Source organism: Salmo salar, chromosome ssa24, assembly GCF_905237065.1.
Source record: "Salmo salar chromosome ssa24, Ssal_v3.1, whole genome shotgun sequence".
Lineage (NCBI taxonomy): Eukaryota > Metazoa > Chordata > Actinopteri > Salmoniformes > Salmonidae > Salmo > Salmo salar.
Window position 1 is genome coordinate 8,752,167 of NC_059465.1, and position 18,833 is coordinate 8,770,999.

The following is an 18,833-nucleotide window of genomic DNA, read 5'->3' on the forward strand; positions in this document are numbered from 1 at the left end:
AACATATTAGCCAATCCATTCAAAGGCTACAGTAGTATAAAACCTTTAACAACTCCTTAATACATAAATGACATTTATATCTTCTTGCTACTGCAAATGTCAAGTTACAGCCGCATATCTTAAATTGTAGACTATACCTCTATCAGGACTACTAAGGTAAATCTTTATCAGATGTTGGGAGACATTCAATGAGAACCACTGTCAGCTCTTCTGAGCAATAAGGAGCCAGCAGATGTAGAATAATCTGGTGCCATCTTGGATGGGCTCTCTATACACGGGGGGCCATTGTTTGTGGAACATGAAAAGAAAGAGGCTTTGACAGAACCTCTACTATCCAACAGAGATCAGACACTCTCACAGACATAATTTTGTCAGGAAGATGGGGAGACACGCCACACAGACCTAAACCACAGGGTCTCCGAGGTAAGACTGAGCTCTGGGAAAAACATCAGCACAGAGGGTGACCTCTGCAGCACCATTCTACATGTCCTTTCTGTCATACCTTAAAGGCTACGCGCGAGTGTGACATGAGAGAAGAGGGGGGGCAGGAGGGTAGAGCAGAGAGTGTCATGTAAGGGGCAAACTGATCATATAAAAGGAAAACTTTCTAGTACCCCTGCATTTTCATCCGTTAAATTAGCCAGAATGTTTATTATAAGACCCGTGTTCTTTCATTTGGCAATGCCATTTTATATGAATAGAATCAGATTTGTTTATCAATTTCCAATCCCATTTCTTTCCGTTTTCTTCTCAATAAAACTTGTCAGGTCTCTGATGTAACACAATTGTTCTTTTCCTTACCGTACATTACTTTTTCAACCGCTAGTATAGTGTGCCCCCATGTGGTGAAATTAGTTCTGGAAACTAACTGACTATCACATTTTAAAACATTAAAACATAGGACTAATTATCTTTGATTTGACCTTCAGTCAGTAGTTTGGAAATATTGGGAAACATCAGGAAAAGAAAAACAAGGAGAAAAGACAATAACAAAAAGTAGTCCAGGTAGAGAAACACGTTTTTTTTTATATACGACTAAAGAATAACAGCATCTAACGAACAACGTCTTGCAATGTAACCATAGAGGGTATTTCCTATGACGATACAGTACGTTTGATGTTTTCCCTTAACAGGCAAGGACTCATGCAAAACCTTGCTAAAGCAACAGACTGATCAAGATGAAACAAGCAAAAACAGAGCATTCAACACATTTGGATGGACAGAAACAAAAAGAGTGGTGAGCATTGTCCCCGTAGAAATAGAATACAAGGTATGCCATTTGGAGTGTACCCATGAATTTACCAGTGAACATGCCATGGTCTGAGGTTCCTGCAGGCCTGTTCTAGTGATTCTATTTCTAAAGGTAATTACCTCATACATCATGTGCAGATCAGTATGATCATCAGATGGCACCTCTGAAAGTCTATGGAGGGGGAGAGAACTGAAAACGTTATTAACCAAGACGATCAAATTAATGTTACAACACAAAGTTACTTTTGCAAGACATACAAAAATAGATACCATATCAATTAGCAATACTTGGCACATAAATGCAAAGATATGGATGTAATATGCTTCAGCGTAGACTAGTATGAGAATAATTGTATATATTCTAGCAGCATGTATATGTTAGGCTAGATAAAATAAATAGTATATTATTTATGCACGTACAAACAATACCACAGACAATTTCTCAAACGGATTACTGAAGGCGTGTAAACTGCAATTGAACATGTCTTTGCCCTCAAAATGTTGAGGAAATCAATTTAAAGTTCCCACTGATATTTATTTTATTGATTTGCCTAAATCAATTCAAATGAGCCCAGACATGCTTTTAAACCATCTCAACATACAGTATAATATGTTATCAATAAATAAAATCTCTCATATATATACACATATATACATATATATATATATATATATATTCTATAGATAAACTCCCTTCCGTATGTATTTGGACAGTGAAGCAAACATTTGCAAATGTTGCACGATACCCCAGCATTTTGGATTTGAGATCAAATGTTTCATGAGGTGACACTATAGAATGTCACTTTTTGGGGGGGTATTTTTATACATATCTGTTTTACTGTTTAGAAATGAAAGCACTTTATGTGTCTAGTCCCAGTATTAATTCATAAGTATTTGGACAAATCCACATATAGTGTATTAAAGTAGTCAAAAGTTTTATATTTGGTCCAATATTCCTAGCACGAAATGACTACATCAAGCTTGTGACTCTACAATCTTGTTGGATGCATTTACAGTTTGTTTTTGTTGTGTTTGGGATTATGTTTTGCCCAATAGGAACTGAATGGAGACTAGATACATAAAGTTCTTTCATTTCTAAATGGTAAAACAGATATGGATAAATATACCCTCAAATAAAAAGGTGACATTCTGTACTGTCGTCTCATAGGAAACATTTGATCTCACATCCAAAATGCTGGCGTATAGGCTGACATTTACCATTTATTTCTTCAATGTCCAGATAAATACGGAGGAGAGTATATGTAACTATATTTCACTCTCTGCATACATCAATAGCAAAACCTGTAATTTAACAGCATTTGCCGATTTGCGTACGTGACGTAAATTAGCAATAGAACACTCATAATCATATATTAAGAACAATTACAAATAAAATGTTGGTCTTGAAAGTAAACCAATATTTAATATTACGTGTATCTTTATTGAAACACCTCATGCACAGAGAGGTTTCAATATGTGTCGAGACAGGCTTGAAAACATCCTGGGTTAATTTGCGTTTAGATGTAAAGCCAATTGTTAGTTATCTAAGACTCCCCTATTCAACTGAAGGATCCCAAATAGACCGTCTCCCATGTATAATGACATGAATTCATCAGTGTGCAATATTTAGGCCTGTGTGGTGTAGTAAAATCAAACAATTATTTCACCGGACATATGAACATATCAAAATACGGCAGTAAAGGTTTTTTTTATAAGGATATATAACTGCTCTTTTTCACACAACTGAAACGTTTTTGGATCCATCAGTTTCACAGGAGAGCACATCAACAGTTCAATGGCTCATTGATCAGAATGAACTTATGACGGACGCAGGCACTTCTTATAGTAAAAGCTAGCTCACAGATTCTATCTGGAATCAATAAACAGCTCAAAGCTGTGAAGAAAACACTAATTTAATAAACATTTACCCTTGAATAGAATTCGATTTCTAAGACCCTGTTTAGTGATTTGTAAACAATCCTTGATCTCTTCACAATAAAAGTCCTTCCCACGTCAAGCTATAACACCAGGCTGATGGCAACTTCTCGGTCGCTGCGATTCAGGTTTAGTGAACTACCCCGTTGCAAACTACAGTGTATCTTCCACAGATCCAACATGCAAACAAATATAGCAACTCAGTTCAAAAAGAGAAAAGAAAATGTGCGCAGACGACTGATTCAAAATCCAAATACTGCACCTGGAATTCATGAAATTGCCACCACTACAAACACAGGACTTGAGATTAGAGGCACACAACGCTTGACACAAATGTCAGATGACTTCAAATTCCTACTCTTAAATGCACTGCAAAGTATGTGCCAAGCTGACCATTTAAAAAGGTAAGATAATGGGCATCAACTGTAGTTGTTGGAACTCCACGTCTGTCTATGCAAAAGTTGCTCGAAATGAGTGGTTTACCAAATATCTAGCATCAAATGCAGTTACACAAGCGCCTAGCGCTAACAGAATGACATGACCATTGCTGTTTCTGTTTTCATCCAACAAAGCTAAAGTGCCAGAGGTCCATGGTTTAAGCGTTAGCGGTAGCATAGTAGTATCAGTACAATAACAGCAAACGGCTATCCCACTAACTGAAGGGAAATCTCAAACAACACTTTCTATTTAACAAGAACTACATCGCAAAATGTGATTGTGATATTGGTTGCTTGGTAACAATGGCGTCACGCTAAATGATGGCTAGCACAACACTGTGCTGTGAAGGGTGGACTCTTCAACCAGCCAAGAAACCACATACTAACCGAAGATCTCGGACGTGTTCCAAATGGCACCCGATTCCCCATGTAGTGTACTACTTTGGACAAGGGCCCATAATGCACGAAAAATAATGCATCATAATGCATCAAAAGTAGTGCACGACATAGGGAATAGGGTGCCATTTGAGACATAAAACAGCACAGCAAGGCCCCTAGATGGCATGGCAAACCCCTACAAGTGGATTACATGAGTAACCAAGGGAGAGAGCCTGGGCAGTGGGCACACTTTTCACCTAGAGGCCAGTGAGGTCAACTATAGCCTTGATGAATATAGTATCATCTCGTATGTAGGAGTTTTTGGTGTCCAGTTTGGGAAGAGGGCAGAAGAGTGGGCAGCCGCTGGCGATGTTCATGTCACTGACGGGCCTCTGGAAGGAGGAGGAAGAGATGTCGGGACGGAAGGCATCGATGATGTGCTCTCGGTTATTCTGATCCAGCAGCATCAGGGTCACCTGAACACAAGAGGATTGGCAGATCGCAACATCTAGGCAAGGCCTACTGTACTGTACATCGAGCCTCAATGACAACGTTCATGCTCTGTGATGAAGAATTGTTTATTTGGCTTTACAAATATACACAAGTAGCAAGGAACTGATGAAAATGTACAAAATAAAACATTTATCTACTTACATTTATCATGCAAGACAAATACCAAGAATAGACCTAGCAGAAGGGCAGAAAGCTACTAGTGATGTTGCTGCCCTTGAAATACATAATGACCTTTGTCATTATGATACAGGTACAGTAGATAACACTGACATTAACATGCTGCTTCTCACAGTATCACACACACACACACCAAACAAAGAAGGTACAAGCAGCAACGCATTTAATATATCATGAGTGAAATATTGTTCAAAAGGGTAATGAGTGTTTAACGTGCAGTATATATTGCAGGTAGGATATATAACATATGTTATAGGAGTGAGTTTTACCTTCTGGTTGAAGGGCCACTTGAGGAGGGCGTCACTGTGTCCCCTCATCACCACGAAGAACAGAGACAAGTGACTGGCCCGTCCCGTCCCGTCCCCATTCAGATAAATCCGTAGGCACATCTTGTAGCCATATTTGCTGGTGAAAAATGCTACAAAATGAATAAATATGGTTAGGAAGTAAGCCTCGTCAGAACCAGACCATTTTCCAAACATGAATGAACAATTATAAAATATAGTAATACGGAATGCATGATTGGACATTAGGCACATTGTACCATAGAGTGGATTACCTTGATGTTTGAATTATAAAAGTGGTAGATTAAAAACAAAAACACATTACCTGGGGAGAACATAGCTGGGGCTCTGCCAGCAACAGCGTCCTGTCTTTTCTTTGTGAAATCTGAGATTTTCCAGACAAAGATACCATCAAACGTAGCTGCAGACATTTCCCGAATATTCCCCTCCATCTCCACAATGGACAGGTCTCTCAGGCCCACAGTTCTCTCCAGCTGACGCACCTGCAGCAACAAAAGACAGGAATTAACCAGGTATCCATCCGACATTTTCATGCGAGTAAAGTACATGGCGGATGAAACATTTCACGACAGGCCTGATGGAAACAGATAATTTGTCAGTGAACTTTACAAATGTCAACTAGACAAAGTGGGATTTTTTTGTGTCAGTAAAATTAGGCGAGAAATGACAGTGGGAACGTTTTTATGCGCAAATATTTATAGAAAAAACATTTTGAAGTAAACTTGGAGTCACGCGATGACATGTTGCGTGGTCTTCCCACTACGAAGGCTACAGATAAAATAAGTTATGATGAACTTCCCAGGGTGTCAAAGTGCAAAGTGATGAGCTTGACGCTCCTTTCAATAAATATCAAGGGTCTTCTTCTGGTGACATGATTATCGATGCTTAGCTGCCGTTTGTCAAATAAAAAGAATCTTGCTCTTTTGCCCATAATAATCTCATCATGTAGGCTATACCCGCACTGTATATGTGAAAAATGCACTGGAAACCCATTTAACTTGTACTTTTTTCTTCGGTACATGGCAATTTAACCGCAAAAGTTATTTTTATGTGAACTACATTATCACGCACAGCCTTTTATCAACAATAAGTCAATTTGATAGAAACACATCTCTGGTGCAGATTTTTGAATATTTGCATAGAAATATGTCAGCAATTGGATGGAAACCTAGCTATTGTCTTAAATATATTCTGGGGCCTCCCGAGTGGTGCAGCGGTCTAAGGCACTGCATCACAGTGCTAGAGGCGTCACTACAGACCGGGTTCGATCCCGGTCTGTATCACAACCGGCTGTGATCGGGAGTCCCATCGACCCACAAGCGTCGTCAGGAGGGTTTGGCCGAGGGGCCTTTACTTGGCTCATCGCGCTCTAGTGACTCCTTGTGGCGGGCCCGGGTGTTTCCTCGGACACATTGGTGCAGCTGGCTTCAGGGTTAAGTGGGCGGGTGTTAAGAAGTGCGGTTTGGCGGGTCATGTTTCGGAGGACGCATGACTCGACCTTCGCCTCCCGAGCCCGTTGGGGAGTTGCAGCGATGAGACAAGATTGAAATTGGGGGGGAAAAAATCATATCATTATTATAATAATAATTATAATAATAATAATAATAAGAAACAATTCTATACCTGTTTTGAAGGCTCATGTCTTCAGCCCTAACCTTAGGCCTCACCCCTTCCTTGACACTCAACTCACCCATTCCCACTCTGCTCATTAGCACCCCTTGACTCATTAGCACCCCTTGACTCATTAACACCCCTTGACTCATTAGCACCCCTTGACTACTCAAGCAGTAGGTTTTTCCCTCTAGTCTTCCTTACTAATGTATAAATGTTAATATTAAGATCCTTTTAGTTTGATAATAGTTTATATGCTGCTGCCAATTTCCAATATCCACAATTTGTTAGTAAGATGCACTTCAGTTTGTTTTCCTTTTAACAAGTGTTTGTATCTCCCTCTTGTATTTCCCTAGTAAACCACAATAATGCCTTATCCTGCAACCCTTCCTCACGTGCTCCTGTGTCTGTGTGCAATAAAAACACAGTATTTGGATCCCTGCTCCGTCACCTTATTTAATCTGCATTCTGATAGCTGCGCCATGGAGGCATTCTGAACTCTGAACCAGCCATTACAAACCTCCTTATAGGGAGCATCAGGTAGCCTAGTGGTTAGAGCGCTGGACTAATAAGGAAGGGGTGAGGCCTAAGGCTTTCCTGTGGCTCAGTTGTTAGAGCATGGTGTTTGAGCATGGTGTTTGCAACGCCAGGGTTGTGGGTTCGATTCCCACGGGGGGCCAGTACAAAATAAAATGCATGTAATTAAATGAAATGTATGCAATCACTACTATAAGTCGCTCTGGATAAGAGCGTCTGCTAAATGACTAAAATGTAAATGTTAATGTAACCGAAAGGTTGCAAGATCGAATCCCCGAGCTGACAAGGTAAAAATCTGTTGTTCTGCCCCTGAACAAGGCAGTTAACCCACTGTTCCTAGACCGTCATTGAAAATACAAACGTGTTCTTAACTGACCTGCCTAGTTAAATAAAGGTTCAAATATAAATATACACTTGACTTTTGTGCATCCCATCCATTATTAATGTAACTGACATGAACAATCAGAGATGTACTACGTCCTTGTGGTACAAAAAAAAAAAAGGATTGGGTGGACTATATATATATATATATACATTTACATTTTACATTTAAGTCTAAATGACTTAAATGTAAAATGTATATATATATATATATATATATATATATATATATAGTCCACCCAATCCTTTTTTTTTTTGTACCACAAGGATGTAGTACATCTCTGATTGTTCATGTCAGTTACATTAATAATGGATGGGATGCACAAAAGTCAAGTGTCAAAAACTAAGAGGCAAGTTTATTTTTCAAGGGATTTTCAGACCAAAGACGACACCTTAGACATGTGTTCCAATGGCTGCGGCATTAGCACTAGACCAGCCAGGCCACAAGAGAGGCAAGTTGACTGGTGTCGATAGAAGCAGAGTGGGGACTGGGGATGTCTTCCTCCTTACCTTGTTATTGAGGATCTCCACCTTGTCCTGGTCCAGGCGATGCTGGCGGTTGTAGGCCTCGATGGTGGTGGAGGAGCGCTCCATCTCTCGGTTGAGGACGCAGACAATGTTCTCGAAGGTGCCCACTTTCAGCTCCAGTTCCTGGCAACGCCGGCTCAGCTCTGCCACCTTGGTCTTCTCACTGTGGAGCTGCAGCTCCAGGGCGGCGCCCACCGCGCTGGGCAGGGGGGTGAAGGAGGTGGCCAGGGCGGGGAGGGCCAGGGTAGGGAGGGTAGGGGCACAGGCTCCCTGCACGGGGGCTCCCCCACCCAGAGTCAGCTGTCCCAGCTTCAGCTCCAGCTCTCTCAAGGCCCGGTGCAGCTCGTGGATCTTGTGACCTGCGAGCTCCAGGCTCTGGGGCTGCAAGCTCTCCAGGCTCACCTTGATGCCCATGATGAAATGCAAGAGTAGATTTAAGTGTTCGTAGGAACATGCACGCTCATGGTCATGGGTCTTCTCCTTCTCCACCTTGGGCAAAGTTGTTGCATACAAACACACACACATACACAGTAGGGTTAAGGCCAACACATTCACAAAAACTGGTAATCTTAAGAAATCCACTCCAATTTCACCCAGTAAACTTACAGGTGGCATCCATATAGTAATGATAAAATAAAGTCCACTTACAGACATATCACAGCCAACAACGTGAAATCTGCAAGGTGCTCTGAATTTACTGCAGAACTTGATGTGGTCCACATACTGCAGGGAAAGAACAAACTTATATCAAGCAACATCCAAGCACTTTTACTGCAAAAATATTCAGTACCTTTCATAAGTATTCAGACCCCTTGACTTTTTCTACATTTTGATACGTTACAGCCTTATTCTAAAATGGCTTAATTTAGTTTATTTCCTCATCAATCTACACATTATACCTCATAATGATAAAGCAAAAAACGGTTTTTGGAAATGTTAGCAAATTTTGGATTCAGACTAGAGAATCTTGTTTCTCATGGTCTGAGAGTCTTTAGGTGCCTTCTGGCAAACTCCAAGCGGGCTGTCATGTGCCTTTTACTGAGGAGTGGCTTCCGTCTGGCCACTCTACCATAAAAGCTTAATTGGTGGAGTGCTGCAGAGATGGTTGTCCTTCTGGAAGGTTCTCCCATCTCCACAGAGGAACTCTGCAGCTCTGTCAGAGTGACCATCGGGTTCTTGGTCACCTCCCTGACCATGGCCCTTCTCCCCCTATTGCTCAGTTTGGCCGGGCGACCAGCTCTAGGAAGAGTCTTGGTGGTTACAAATTTCTTCCATTTAAGAATGATGGAGGCCACTGTGTTCTTGGGGACCTTCAATGCTGCAGACATTTTTTGGTACTCTTCCCCAGATCTGTGCCTCGACACATTCCTGTCTCGGAGCTCTACGGACAATTCTTTCGATTTCATGGCTTGGCTTTTGCTCTGACATGCACTGTCAACTATGGGACCTTATACAGACAGGTGTGTGTCTTTCCAAATCATGTCCAATTAATTGAATTTATCACAAGTGGACTCCAATCAATTTGTAGAAACATCTCAAGGATGATCAATGAAAACAGGATGCACCTGAGCTCACTGCAAAGGGTCTGAATACTTATGTAAATAAGGTATTTCTATTTTAATACATTTGCAAAAATGTCTAAAAACCTGTTTTTGCTTTGTCATTATGGGGTATTGTGTGTAGATTGACTAGGAAAATAGTTTATTTAATCCTTTTTAGTATATGGCTGTAACGTAACAAAATTTAGAAAAAGTCAATGGGTCTGAAAACTTCGATTGCACTGTAACATTATTAATTGGTTAATCAATCAGTAAACAATGTGTCCATCCTTGCCTTTTCTCTGGGAATCTTTTTCTTTGCGCAGCCTTCACAAATCATAGGGTACTTTGGACAGATCTCATCGTGAGCCTAGAAAACAAAACTGTTAATGTATTTTCATATAGGCTACAGCCAATAACAAAACAGTACATGTTCTACATCTGAGTTCGATAATGAAACAAAATGCAGACAAGTATGGTGATTTACCTTGATGTTCTTGAAATGGAAAGGTTCTTTGCAGTATTTGCAGTTTAGAGTCCTCTCAGGACATTCTCGTTCGTTGTGGCGCTCCAGCTCATTGGTTCTCATGAGTTCTTTACAGGAGGGACAGAGAATGATCATGAAGTCACACTTTCCCTCGTGGTTCACCTGGAAAACACACAACAACACTTCAAAACAAATGAATATACTGTAGGTCTAGTAATCTGTTAAGAACATTCATGTAGTAGACTTAGCAATTTTTTCCATACTTGTTCATCTGTAATTGAAACTGGATTTTTTTTTTAATCATCAGTGCTATTTGAGAGTTGCAAAAAAATACAAATGACAATAGCTAGGTTCCATCCAATCAGCAACAGATTTATGTAAATATTCTGAAATCCGCATGAAGATAATACGCTACTTTTCCCACCCGTGGTGTGTTTCCATCAAACATAGATCTTCCAAAGGTCTGCATATGTGGCTTGTAGGCTGTGTGTGGAAGGCAGGAGATGCTAAATGTGTTTATGTTTATTAATGGTTAATTACCGTGAGACCGGCAGTTATTTGCTGGACAATCACCGGCTGACAAAATGTCATGACCGCCACAGCCCAAGGGAGAACCACACACCATATCATCGCGTGAGTCCAAGTTTACTTCGATTTGATGGTTATTGTATCAATGTTTGCACATAAAGGCGTTTCCACCACCACGTCTCACATAATTTGCTTTACCGATACAAAAAGATCCCACCATGTCGAAAGAACAAATTATCTGTCGGCATTTATAAAATTGTACCAAAACTTCCTGTTTCCATCACAGCTGTCATGATTTTTTTGGTATGACATCACTCACAACTATGGATGGAAAAGTGTTTATTGATTGCATCAATTGTTTTTATATATATTCTTTTCCTTGGAACATATTTTATTGTCAAGACAGCTAGTTCTCCTTCTCTGAGACGGTCTTTGTTCCACGCAGTCTGCCTGTAAGACTGGCAGCAATGAGACCGACCTTGCGACCAGCAGGTGCGTCCCTCCTGATAGTTGAGGGTTTTCCAATATGCTGGTGGTTACCACCACCGAAGGGATGCTCAACAGGGTTTATGGCCACACCACAGACACGTGGCCATGAGTTCCTCTTGGCCTTGTACTTGTGGTAGGCACGACCGGACTTCAGGATGGGCTTGTCAATACGTCCACCTCCAGCAACCACACCAACAACGGCTCTGCTTGCGGAAGCAATGACCTTCTTGGAGCCAGAGGGCAGCTTGACCCTGGACTTCTTGGTCTCTGGGTTGTGGGAGATGACCGTGGCGTAGTTCCCAGACACCCTGGCCAGCTTGCCCCTGTCGCCAGGCTTCTCCTCCAGACAGCAGATGATGGTTCCCTTAGGCATGGTGCCCACGGGCAAGACATTACCGATGTTCAGCTGAGCTTTCTTGCCACAGTAGTTGAACTGTCCGGTGTGGATGCCCTCTGGAGCAATAAACAGCTCCGTCCTCTTCTTGAATCGGTAGGGGTCACGGAAAGCCACCTTGGCCAGGGGAGCACCACGGCCTGGGTCGTGGATGATATCCTTCACAATTCCCTTGATGTAATCATGACGTTCAACAAAGTCAATGTGTCGGAGTTTAGCAGCACCTTTTCTGTGCTTCACGTGGGCTTTGAACACAGAGCCAGCACCTTTCCTCTGTCCCCTGATAACACGGCCCATTGCGACTAAACCCCGATGACGGAAAGAGCGATTGCATCAAATTTGACATTAAATTAAAAGTGGAGCAGCATATTTAAAACCTACAACTATGAAAAAGTTTTTAACATGTACATTATTTGGTATAAAGAAACACAAAACAATCCCATACCTCATATTCCTTGATATTGCCCGTCCAAGTGCATCCTTCATTTGGACAAACAGCGGACAATGCTTCCACTTCTCTCCGCGCTGCATTGTCAGGAAAAGCCTTGAGAGAAAGGGAAGGTTAGACTATTGTATTATTAAAGTACAAAGATTCAACACATACATGTTTTCTGTGTAAATGAGAACACCAAACCAGTATGCATAGCCCAGTTTAGTCTTATAAACTTCTGAGATATTTGCCAACCTGAGCTTATTGTTGTTTGGCAACACTTGCCCCATGTCCGAGCCTATATCCGTAGTGGGTTCTGATTCGGAAGTCGTTCTTCGGGTCGCTGAATAGTGCCCAAGAAAGAATTAAGCCCAATTGTTGGATGCTACCACCCCCCCCCCCCCTTCCAAATAAAAACCAAACATGGATTCCATGGATGAGTTCGTTTAACATGGCCCGGTGCCCCGGGTGAAGAGACTATGAGCAGAGTTGAGCAATCCTACTCATCATTCATGGAGTATGTCCTTTCCAACAGCGCAGCTAAAAACCGCTCTGCACTCACAGGGGAAAAAAACTGCAGCTCCAAATTCGCTCCATTCATTAAAATTTAAATTTAACTAACACCCACCTATTTTTGTGACTACCTGGACCTACCAATTGGTTTTGAAGTATTGAAACCAAACCATATGGACTTGAATGAAACGTATTTGAATAAACAAGAAAAGATTAATGTAAGAAGAGCACATTATTTCAAATAGGCTACATGTCATATTAAACATCATATAAAAACACTAAATAGGTCAGGAGCCAGACAGGGAACCTAAGAAGGAACGAAAATTAATTATTTAGGCTATATTATTTCTATTATTTCAAAGCTATAGCCTACAAAGAAAAACATTGTGAAGCATTTTCGAGTGCGACACAATAGGCTGGAAGGGACATAGAGCCCTCGGCATTTAAACATTGTCGTATTAAATCATTATAGTCTACACATTGCGCATTTAGGTTGTGATTTACTTAGAATTAAATACACATTTAGCGAAAAATTACTTATTAGTGCCTTTGACTTCATTTTTAGAATTCATTTTTTAGAAACACGAGTTTGGCAAGTCTGTGGCTTCAGGCTCATGCGATGGTGCCTGGAGAGCAGGCCAGCAGCTGAGAATATCCTCTCCACACTTGCAAAGCCACTGGGGATGCTAAACACCCTTTTGGCCACTCTTGCCAGGCTGGGCAGAGATGAAGAGATATATATATATATTTTTTTTTTTTCCCTATAAATACTTTTCTACAATGACACACGTTATTTACCCACCTACATTGTGTCCCACCCACCCCTACATACTACCTAAATCAGTCTGACTAACCGGTGTCTGTACGTAGCCTCGCTACTTTTACAGCCTCGCTACTGTATATAGCCTGTCTTTTTACTGTTGTTTTATTTCTTTACCTACCTATTGTTCACCTTATACCTTTTTGCACTATTGGTTAGAGATTGTAAGTAAGCATTTCACTGTAAGGTCTACACGCACGTGCACGTGACGAATAAACTTTGATTTGATTCGTTCCTTTCTTTTAGCATGTGCACATAGTAGGTACACCATCATGCTTTTGGGATACGTGTCTTTTCACATTCCAAAATAATTATTTAGTTGTGGACACTACATCACTGCACGCCCTCTCTTGCTCTTGGTCCTCATCTTTGTAAGTCACCTTAATTTAGCACCTGTGTGTTTTATCAGTTTCTTTATGAAAATATTTAGCGACCTCCATGACAGTAGATAAGGCAAGGGGCTATAACAGCTCACAGGTAGACTACAAATGCATGCTGGGCCGGGCATGCCCTGAGCTCGTGAAGGGAGTGCTACTGGAGCGAAATTAGAGCGGGCTAGAAGGCCGACACTCCAGCCTTCACGCTCCGCTCACATACTCTGTCCGGGTAGGCGGAGTTCGCACATTTTAGACGATTCCATTGGTCCTTACGTGAAATCTCCACTCACCAGGAGCACCGGGCCACACAAAACGAACTTGCCAAATGTTGTGCCCCAGTTTTGAGCAGACACCTGTCGTTTCACACCTGTTTGCCTAGCTAATCAGCCTCGCAATACAGGAAGCAGACAAGTAGAATGGAGCGTGTACGTGAAAACATTGACATTCATGTTCAGTTTTGATTAGCCTTCCCTGTAGCTCAGTTGGTAGAGCATGGTGTTTGCAACACCAGGGTTGTGGGTTCGATTCCCACGGGGGGCCAGCACAGAAAAAAATATGAAAAATGTATGAAATTGTATGAAATGTATGCATTCACTACTGTTAGTCGCTCTGGATAAGAGCGTCTGCTAAATGATGTAAATGTAAATGTAAATGATTAGGAGGGGAGGTAGCATCTAACCATTGGATTACATTTTTCTTGGGCAATGCTCAGCGATGTAAACAACGAGTTCCTAATCTGAACAGTCTACCGATTACGGATATAGGCTCGGATGTGGGAAAAGTGTTGCCAAACAAGCATAGCACGGGTCAGATAATAACTCGCAATTTAGGTCAGTGGAGGCTGCTGAGGGGAGGATGGCTCATAATAATAATAATAATGGCCTCCACTGAGGTAGGTGTATGTTAAACTGCTAGACGGAGATCCAACCTGTCTAGTACCACTGGGCTACAGTATGTAATTAAATGTCTAGTCAGTAGGAAAAATACTGTAACAGACTGCAAAATCAATGCACGACTATAGCCTCTGTTACAATCTACTTAGTCTCTGGTAATCATTGAAATTCTATTAGCTACCGTTAGCTATGTACAGTAAGTCTGTGCAAATATCTGAATCAACTACACAAGTACTTACACCGCCTTCTTTAAGAATAGATGTGGGGTCCTCAAACAAGTCCTCTTTGATGCAAGCACTGCATTTATGTGGTCCAGAACTTGAAAGACATAAAATATGTAGCACAGCCATTTCTCTAGTCTTCTACATACAGAAACAGTTAATTTAGCTCGCTAACTGTTACCTCATCTCAATTAACACCCAGTTGCAAGAGCTAACGTTATAGCTAACCAATCACTGATGATTGCCTACGGACTGTTAACATTAACAATTCTAAACAATGCTCCCCATCCTCGTCCACTGGGTAGTTAGCTTGCACTTGCAGAACCATTGATGTGTTTGAACAAGGTCATTGTGGGGATACAACAGGGTGACAGTACCTAGATCAATACTTGACCATAGATTAACTGAGTTTATAAACACCTGGCAAGCCTCGCAACGTGTTGACATACACTGACAGTTAGCTTGTTCATGAATGCTATGGGCAAGTGTAACTAGCTAACGAGCTAGCTAATGTTCGCGTTTGTACGAGCAACATCACCCAGTCTGAGCACGACACTCACCTAACAATTTTGTTGAAACAGAATGAACAAAAACGATGGCCACATTGGGCTTGTAGAGGCCTTCTCAATATTTCCAAACAAGAATTACACATGTGTTTTTCTTCGAGGTTGTTCGCCAAAATTTTCTTAGGGAACCCTGGTTTGTTGCCTTCCAGTGAAGATGGTGGTGATGGCTCTTGTGCAGCCATTTCTCCCCGAACACGCAAGAGAATGACGCTGCCGCTGGGGGCGCTTTCAGGAGAGCAATGTTTGGCTGGAACAGCTGATTGACTGAACTCAAGCCGAACTTCCAACGTTTTTGCTACATTCATGTGTTCTACATTTAGATATAATCACTGTTATGGACATGAATGGCTTGCCATAGTTAGATAAAATGTGTGAAACATCTTTGTTTTTACTGCAGTTGCTACATCATTTTTTTTAACTTTTAAATGAATATGTAGCCATTGATTCTTATAGAATATTTAACTTACCTACACTGAACATAAATATAAAGGCAATATGCAGCAATTAACAATTTAACTGATTTTAATCATTAGTCGAAAAACACTGTTTCCATCATCATTGATTAGGAAAAATAAAAATCCACCCTTGTCGAACAGAAAATGTTGTTGATCTTTAGGACTTCTACCCTTGCGATGCTCGTGCATCATTTTCGTGACATTGTCAGGCAACCTGTCTATAGACAAGATATGACAGCAATCCATGCTTTTGGCACTGTTTCCATGCTAATGTTTTAGCATTTATGGCACAAATCCCACTCAAGTCATGGTACCGATATTTGCAATTTTCTAGAATTCACTGTGAAGCTCAACAGTCACTTATAGATATGAACATGATGCACGAAAATTGCTAATATCGGTACCATGACTTGAATGAGATTTGTGCCCCAATTGGAAACAGTGCCAGGGAAACTAAACCAAAGCATGGCTTTGTGTAATATATTGTACATAGACTGCATACACGGTAAGGAAACCAATATGTAATTGTGTATTTTGGGTGAACTATCCCTTTAATATATTGGTCAAATTCAGTGGTCACAAGAAATCCATCAAAAGCCTATGAAAAGTGTAGTAAAGTAGCTAGCTATTTGCCCCTTGTACAGTATTCACCCATAGCAACCGCCAGGGTGAGCCAGAAAAAAATCTAACTACGTGTAGCTTGATGGAGCAAGTACCACCAGAAATATTAGAAAAGGAGTAGATAAGAATCCCAACAGAAATGACTGGAGCAACGTATGAAGCTCCGCCAGGCAGACTGTCGACCAATCGCGTCCACGTCGTCATGCAATCCCGTCTAAAAGTCAGGGTGAGTCGAGAAACCAGCCCATTTTCCTCAAAAGTACGTGATTTCAAAGCTATACGATATTCCAGAAAACAAGTTAATCTCACATCTAGGAAAATATTCGTAATGTTGTACTTTTTGTTAATGTAATTCATGCTAAATGTGTTTTTGAGTTGGCACCCAATTGACTCCCATTCATTCCTTGAAGGAGCTCCTTGTCCCAAAATAGCCTAGAATGCACTGCGCGGCCCATTGACGACACATGGGCAACGTACACAATTCAAGTACCCCTGACCGCAGTGTGCAATTCGGGTCTACGCATGACTGCAGTGTGCAATTACGGGCAAGGCTCCATGTGGGCGGAGTCAACCGGTTGGCCCCCCCCACTTTTTGTCCATCTGAGATTTGACAGTCACACACTGAATGCAAAGACACGTTTGCGCAAGACGCACGTTGAAAACAAACGTATTTCATGTTGGAAGATCGTAAGAAATATATGAAGTGGTACCAGCAGCTGTGTTGTAACACTTATTTGCCTCATGCTATATTTGAGACAGGCCACTGATATTGTTGCAATGAACAACAGACTTGTTATGCATGTCATGTACTGGTAAAAATTGTGTTGATAAATGTTATCACTTTAATTATATCATTGAGCATATATACACCCAGTTACTACCTAGCCTGATTTATAATGCATTTTACTTTCCTCGTGAGAATGTGGACAGACAACACCATATAGACATACTGATTTTTATTTAACCAGGTAGGCAAGTTGAGAACAAGTTCCCATTTACAATTGCGACCTGGCCAAGATAAAGCAAGCAGTTTGGCACATACTCCATGTGTAACTCTGTGTTGTTGTAAAACAAACATACAGTCAATAATATAGTAGAAAAATAAGTCTATATACAAAGTGAGCAAATGAGGTGATATAAGGGAGGTAAAGGCAAAAAAGGCCATGGTGGCGAAGTAAATACAATATAGAAAGAAAAACACTGGAATGGTAGATTTGATGTGGAAGAAAATGCAAAGTAGAAATAATGGGGTGCAAAGGAGCAAAATAAATAAAATACAGTAGGGGAAGAGGTAGTTGTTTGGGCTAAATTATAGATGGGCTATGTACAAGTGCAGTATTCTGTGAGCTGCTCTGACAGCTGGTGCTTAAAGCTAGTGAGGGAGTTAAGTGTTTCCAGTTTTAGAGATTTTTGTAGTTCGTTCCAGTCATTGGCAGCAGAGAACTGGAAGGAGAGGCGGCCGAAGGAGGAATTGGCTTTGGGGGTGACCAGAGAGATATACCTGCTGGAGCGCGTGCTACAGGTGGGTGCTGCTATGGTGACCAGCGAGCTGAGACAAGGGGGAACTTTACCTAGCAGGGTCTTGTAGATGACCTGGAGCCAGTGGGTTTGGCGACGAGTACGAAGCGAGGGCCAGCCAACGAGAGCGTACAGGTCGCAGTGGTGGGTAGTATATGGGGCTCTGGTGACAAAACGGATGGCACCGTGATAGACTGCATCCAGCTTGTTGAGTAGGGTATTGGAGGCTATTTCGTAAATGACATCGCCAAAAATCGAGGATCGGTAGGATGGTCAGTTTTACGAGGGTATGTTTGGCAGCGTGAGTGAAGGATGCTTTGTTGCGAAATAGGAAGCCAAATATAGATTTGACTTTCGATTGGAGCTGTTTGATGTGAGTCTGGAAGGAGAGATTAGTCTAACCAGACACCTAGGCATTTGTAGTTGTCCACATATTCTAAGTCAGAACCGTCCAGAGTAGTGATGCTGGGCGGGCAGGTGCAGGCAGCGATCGGTTGAAGAGTATGCATTTAGTTTTACTTGTATTTAAGAGCAGTTGGAGACCACGGAAGGAGAGTTGTATGGCATTGAAGCTCGTCTGGAGGATAGTTAACAGTGTCCAAAGAAGGGCCAGAAGTATACAGAATGGTGTCATCTGCCAGAGGCCCGGACAACAGGCCTTCCGATTTGACACACTGAACTCTACCAGAGAAGTAGTTGGTGAACCAGGCGAGGCAATCATTTGAGAAACCAAGGTTGTTGACTCTGCTGATGATGAGGTGATTAACAGAGTCGAAAGCCTTGGCCAGGTCAATGAATACAGCTGCACAGTATTGTTTGTTATCGATGGTGGTTAAGATATCGTTTAGGACCTTGAGCGTGGCTGAGGTGCACTCATAACCAGCTCTGAAACCAGATTGCATAGCGGAGAAGGTGCGGTGGGATTCGAAA

General features: G+C 41.6%; 2 protein-coding genes across 4 annotated transcripts; both read right to left on the bottom strand.

Moving 5' to 3' along the window:
* Nucleotides 1-1,006: 1,006 nt before the first annotated feature.
* traf2a (Tnf receptor-associated factor 2a) lies at nt 1,007-15,526 on the bottom strand. Of its 3 annotated transcripts, none has more exons than XM_014171017.2 (11): nt 15,304-15,526; nt 14,762-14,840; nt 11,935-12,033; nt 10,079-10,240; nt 9,887-9,961; nt 8,702-8,776; nt 8,036-8,455; nt 5,301-5,478; nt 4,961-5,109; nt 4,656-4,688; nt 1,007-4,477 (listed from the first exon to the last, which is right to left on the bottom strand). In XM_014171017.2, exons 1-11 carry the CDS (start codon nt 15,489-15,491, stop codon nt 4,259-4,261), a joined length of 1,677 nt encoding a protein of 558 aa, XP_014026492.1. In that variant the 5' UTR covers nt 15,492-15,526; the 3' UTR covers nt 1,007-4,258. The 3 variants fall into 3 exon arrangements, with proteins under 3 accessions (XP_014026492.1, XP_014026489.1, XP_014026490.1); XM_014171014.2 differs by having other exon boundaries at nt 8,036-8,542; XM_014171015.2 differs by lacking the exon at nt 4,656-4,688 and having other exon boundaries at nt 8,036-8,542.
* LOC106585143 (60S ribosomal protein L8-like) lies at nt 10,980-11,820 on the bottom strand. The gene has a single exon (XM_045706880.1). The coding sequence runs from the start codon at nt 11,784-11,786 to the stop codon at nt 11,013-11,015; it is 774 nt and encodes a 257-aa protein (XP_045562836.1). The 5' UTR covers nt 11,787-11,820; the 3' UTR covers nt 10,980-11,012.
* Nucleotides 15,527-18,833: the final 3,307 nt, after the last annotated feature.

Coding starts and splice junctions, on each gene's coding strand:
- LOC106585143 (XM_045706880.1), bottom strand. CDS start 11,786: ATGGGCCGTGTTATCAGGGGACAGAGGAAAGGTGCTGGCTCTGTGTTC.
- traf2a (XM_014171014.2), bottom strand. CDS start 15,491: ATGGCTGCACAAGAGCCATCACCACCATCTTCACTGGAAGGCAACAAA. Junction 9,962..10,078: donor TCCATTTCAAGAACATCAAG/GTAAATCACCAT, acceptor TTTGTTTTCTAG/GCTCACGATGAGATCTGTCC. Junction 8,543..8,701: donor TTGTTGGCTGTGATATGTCT/GTAAGTGGACTT, acceptor ACTTTGCCCAAG/GTGGAGAAGGAGAAGACCCA.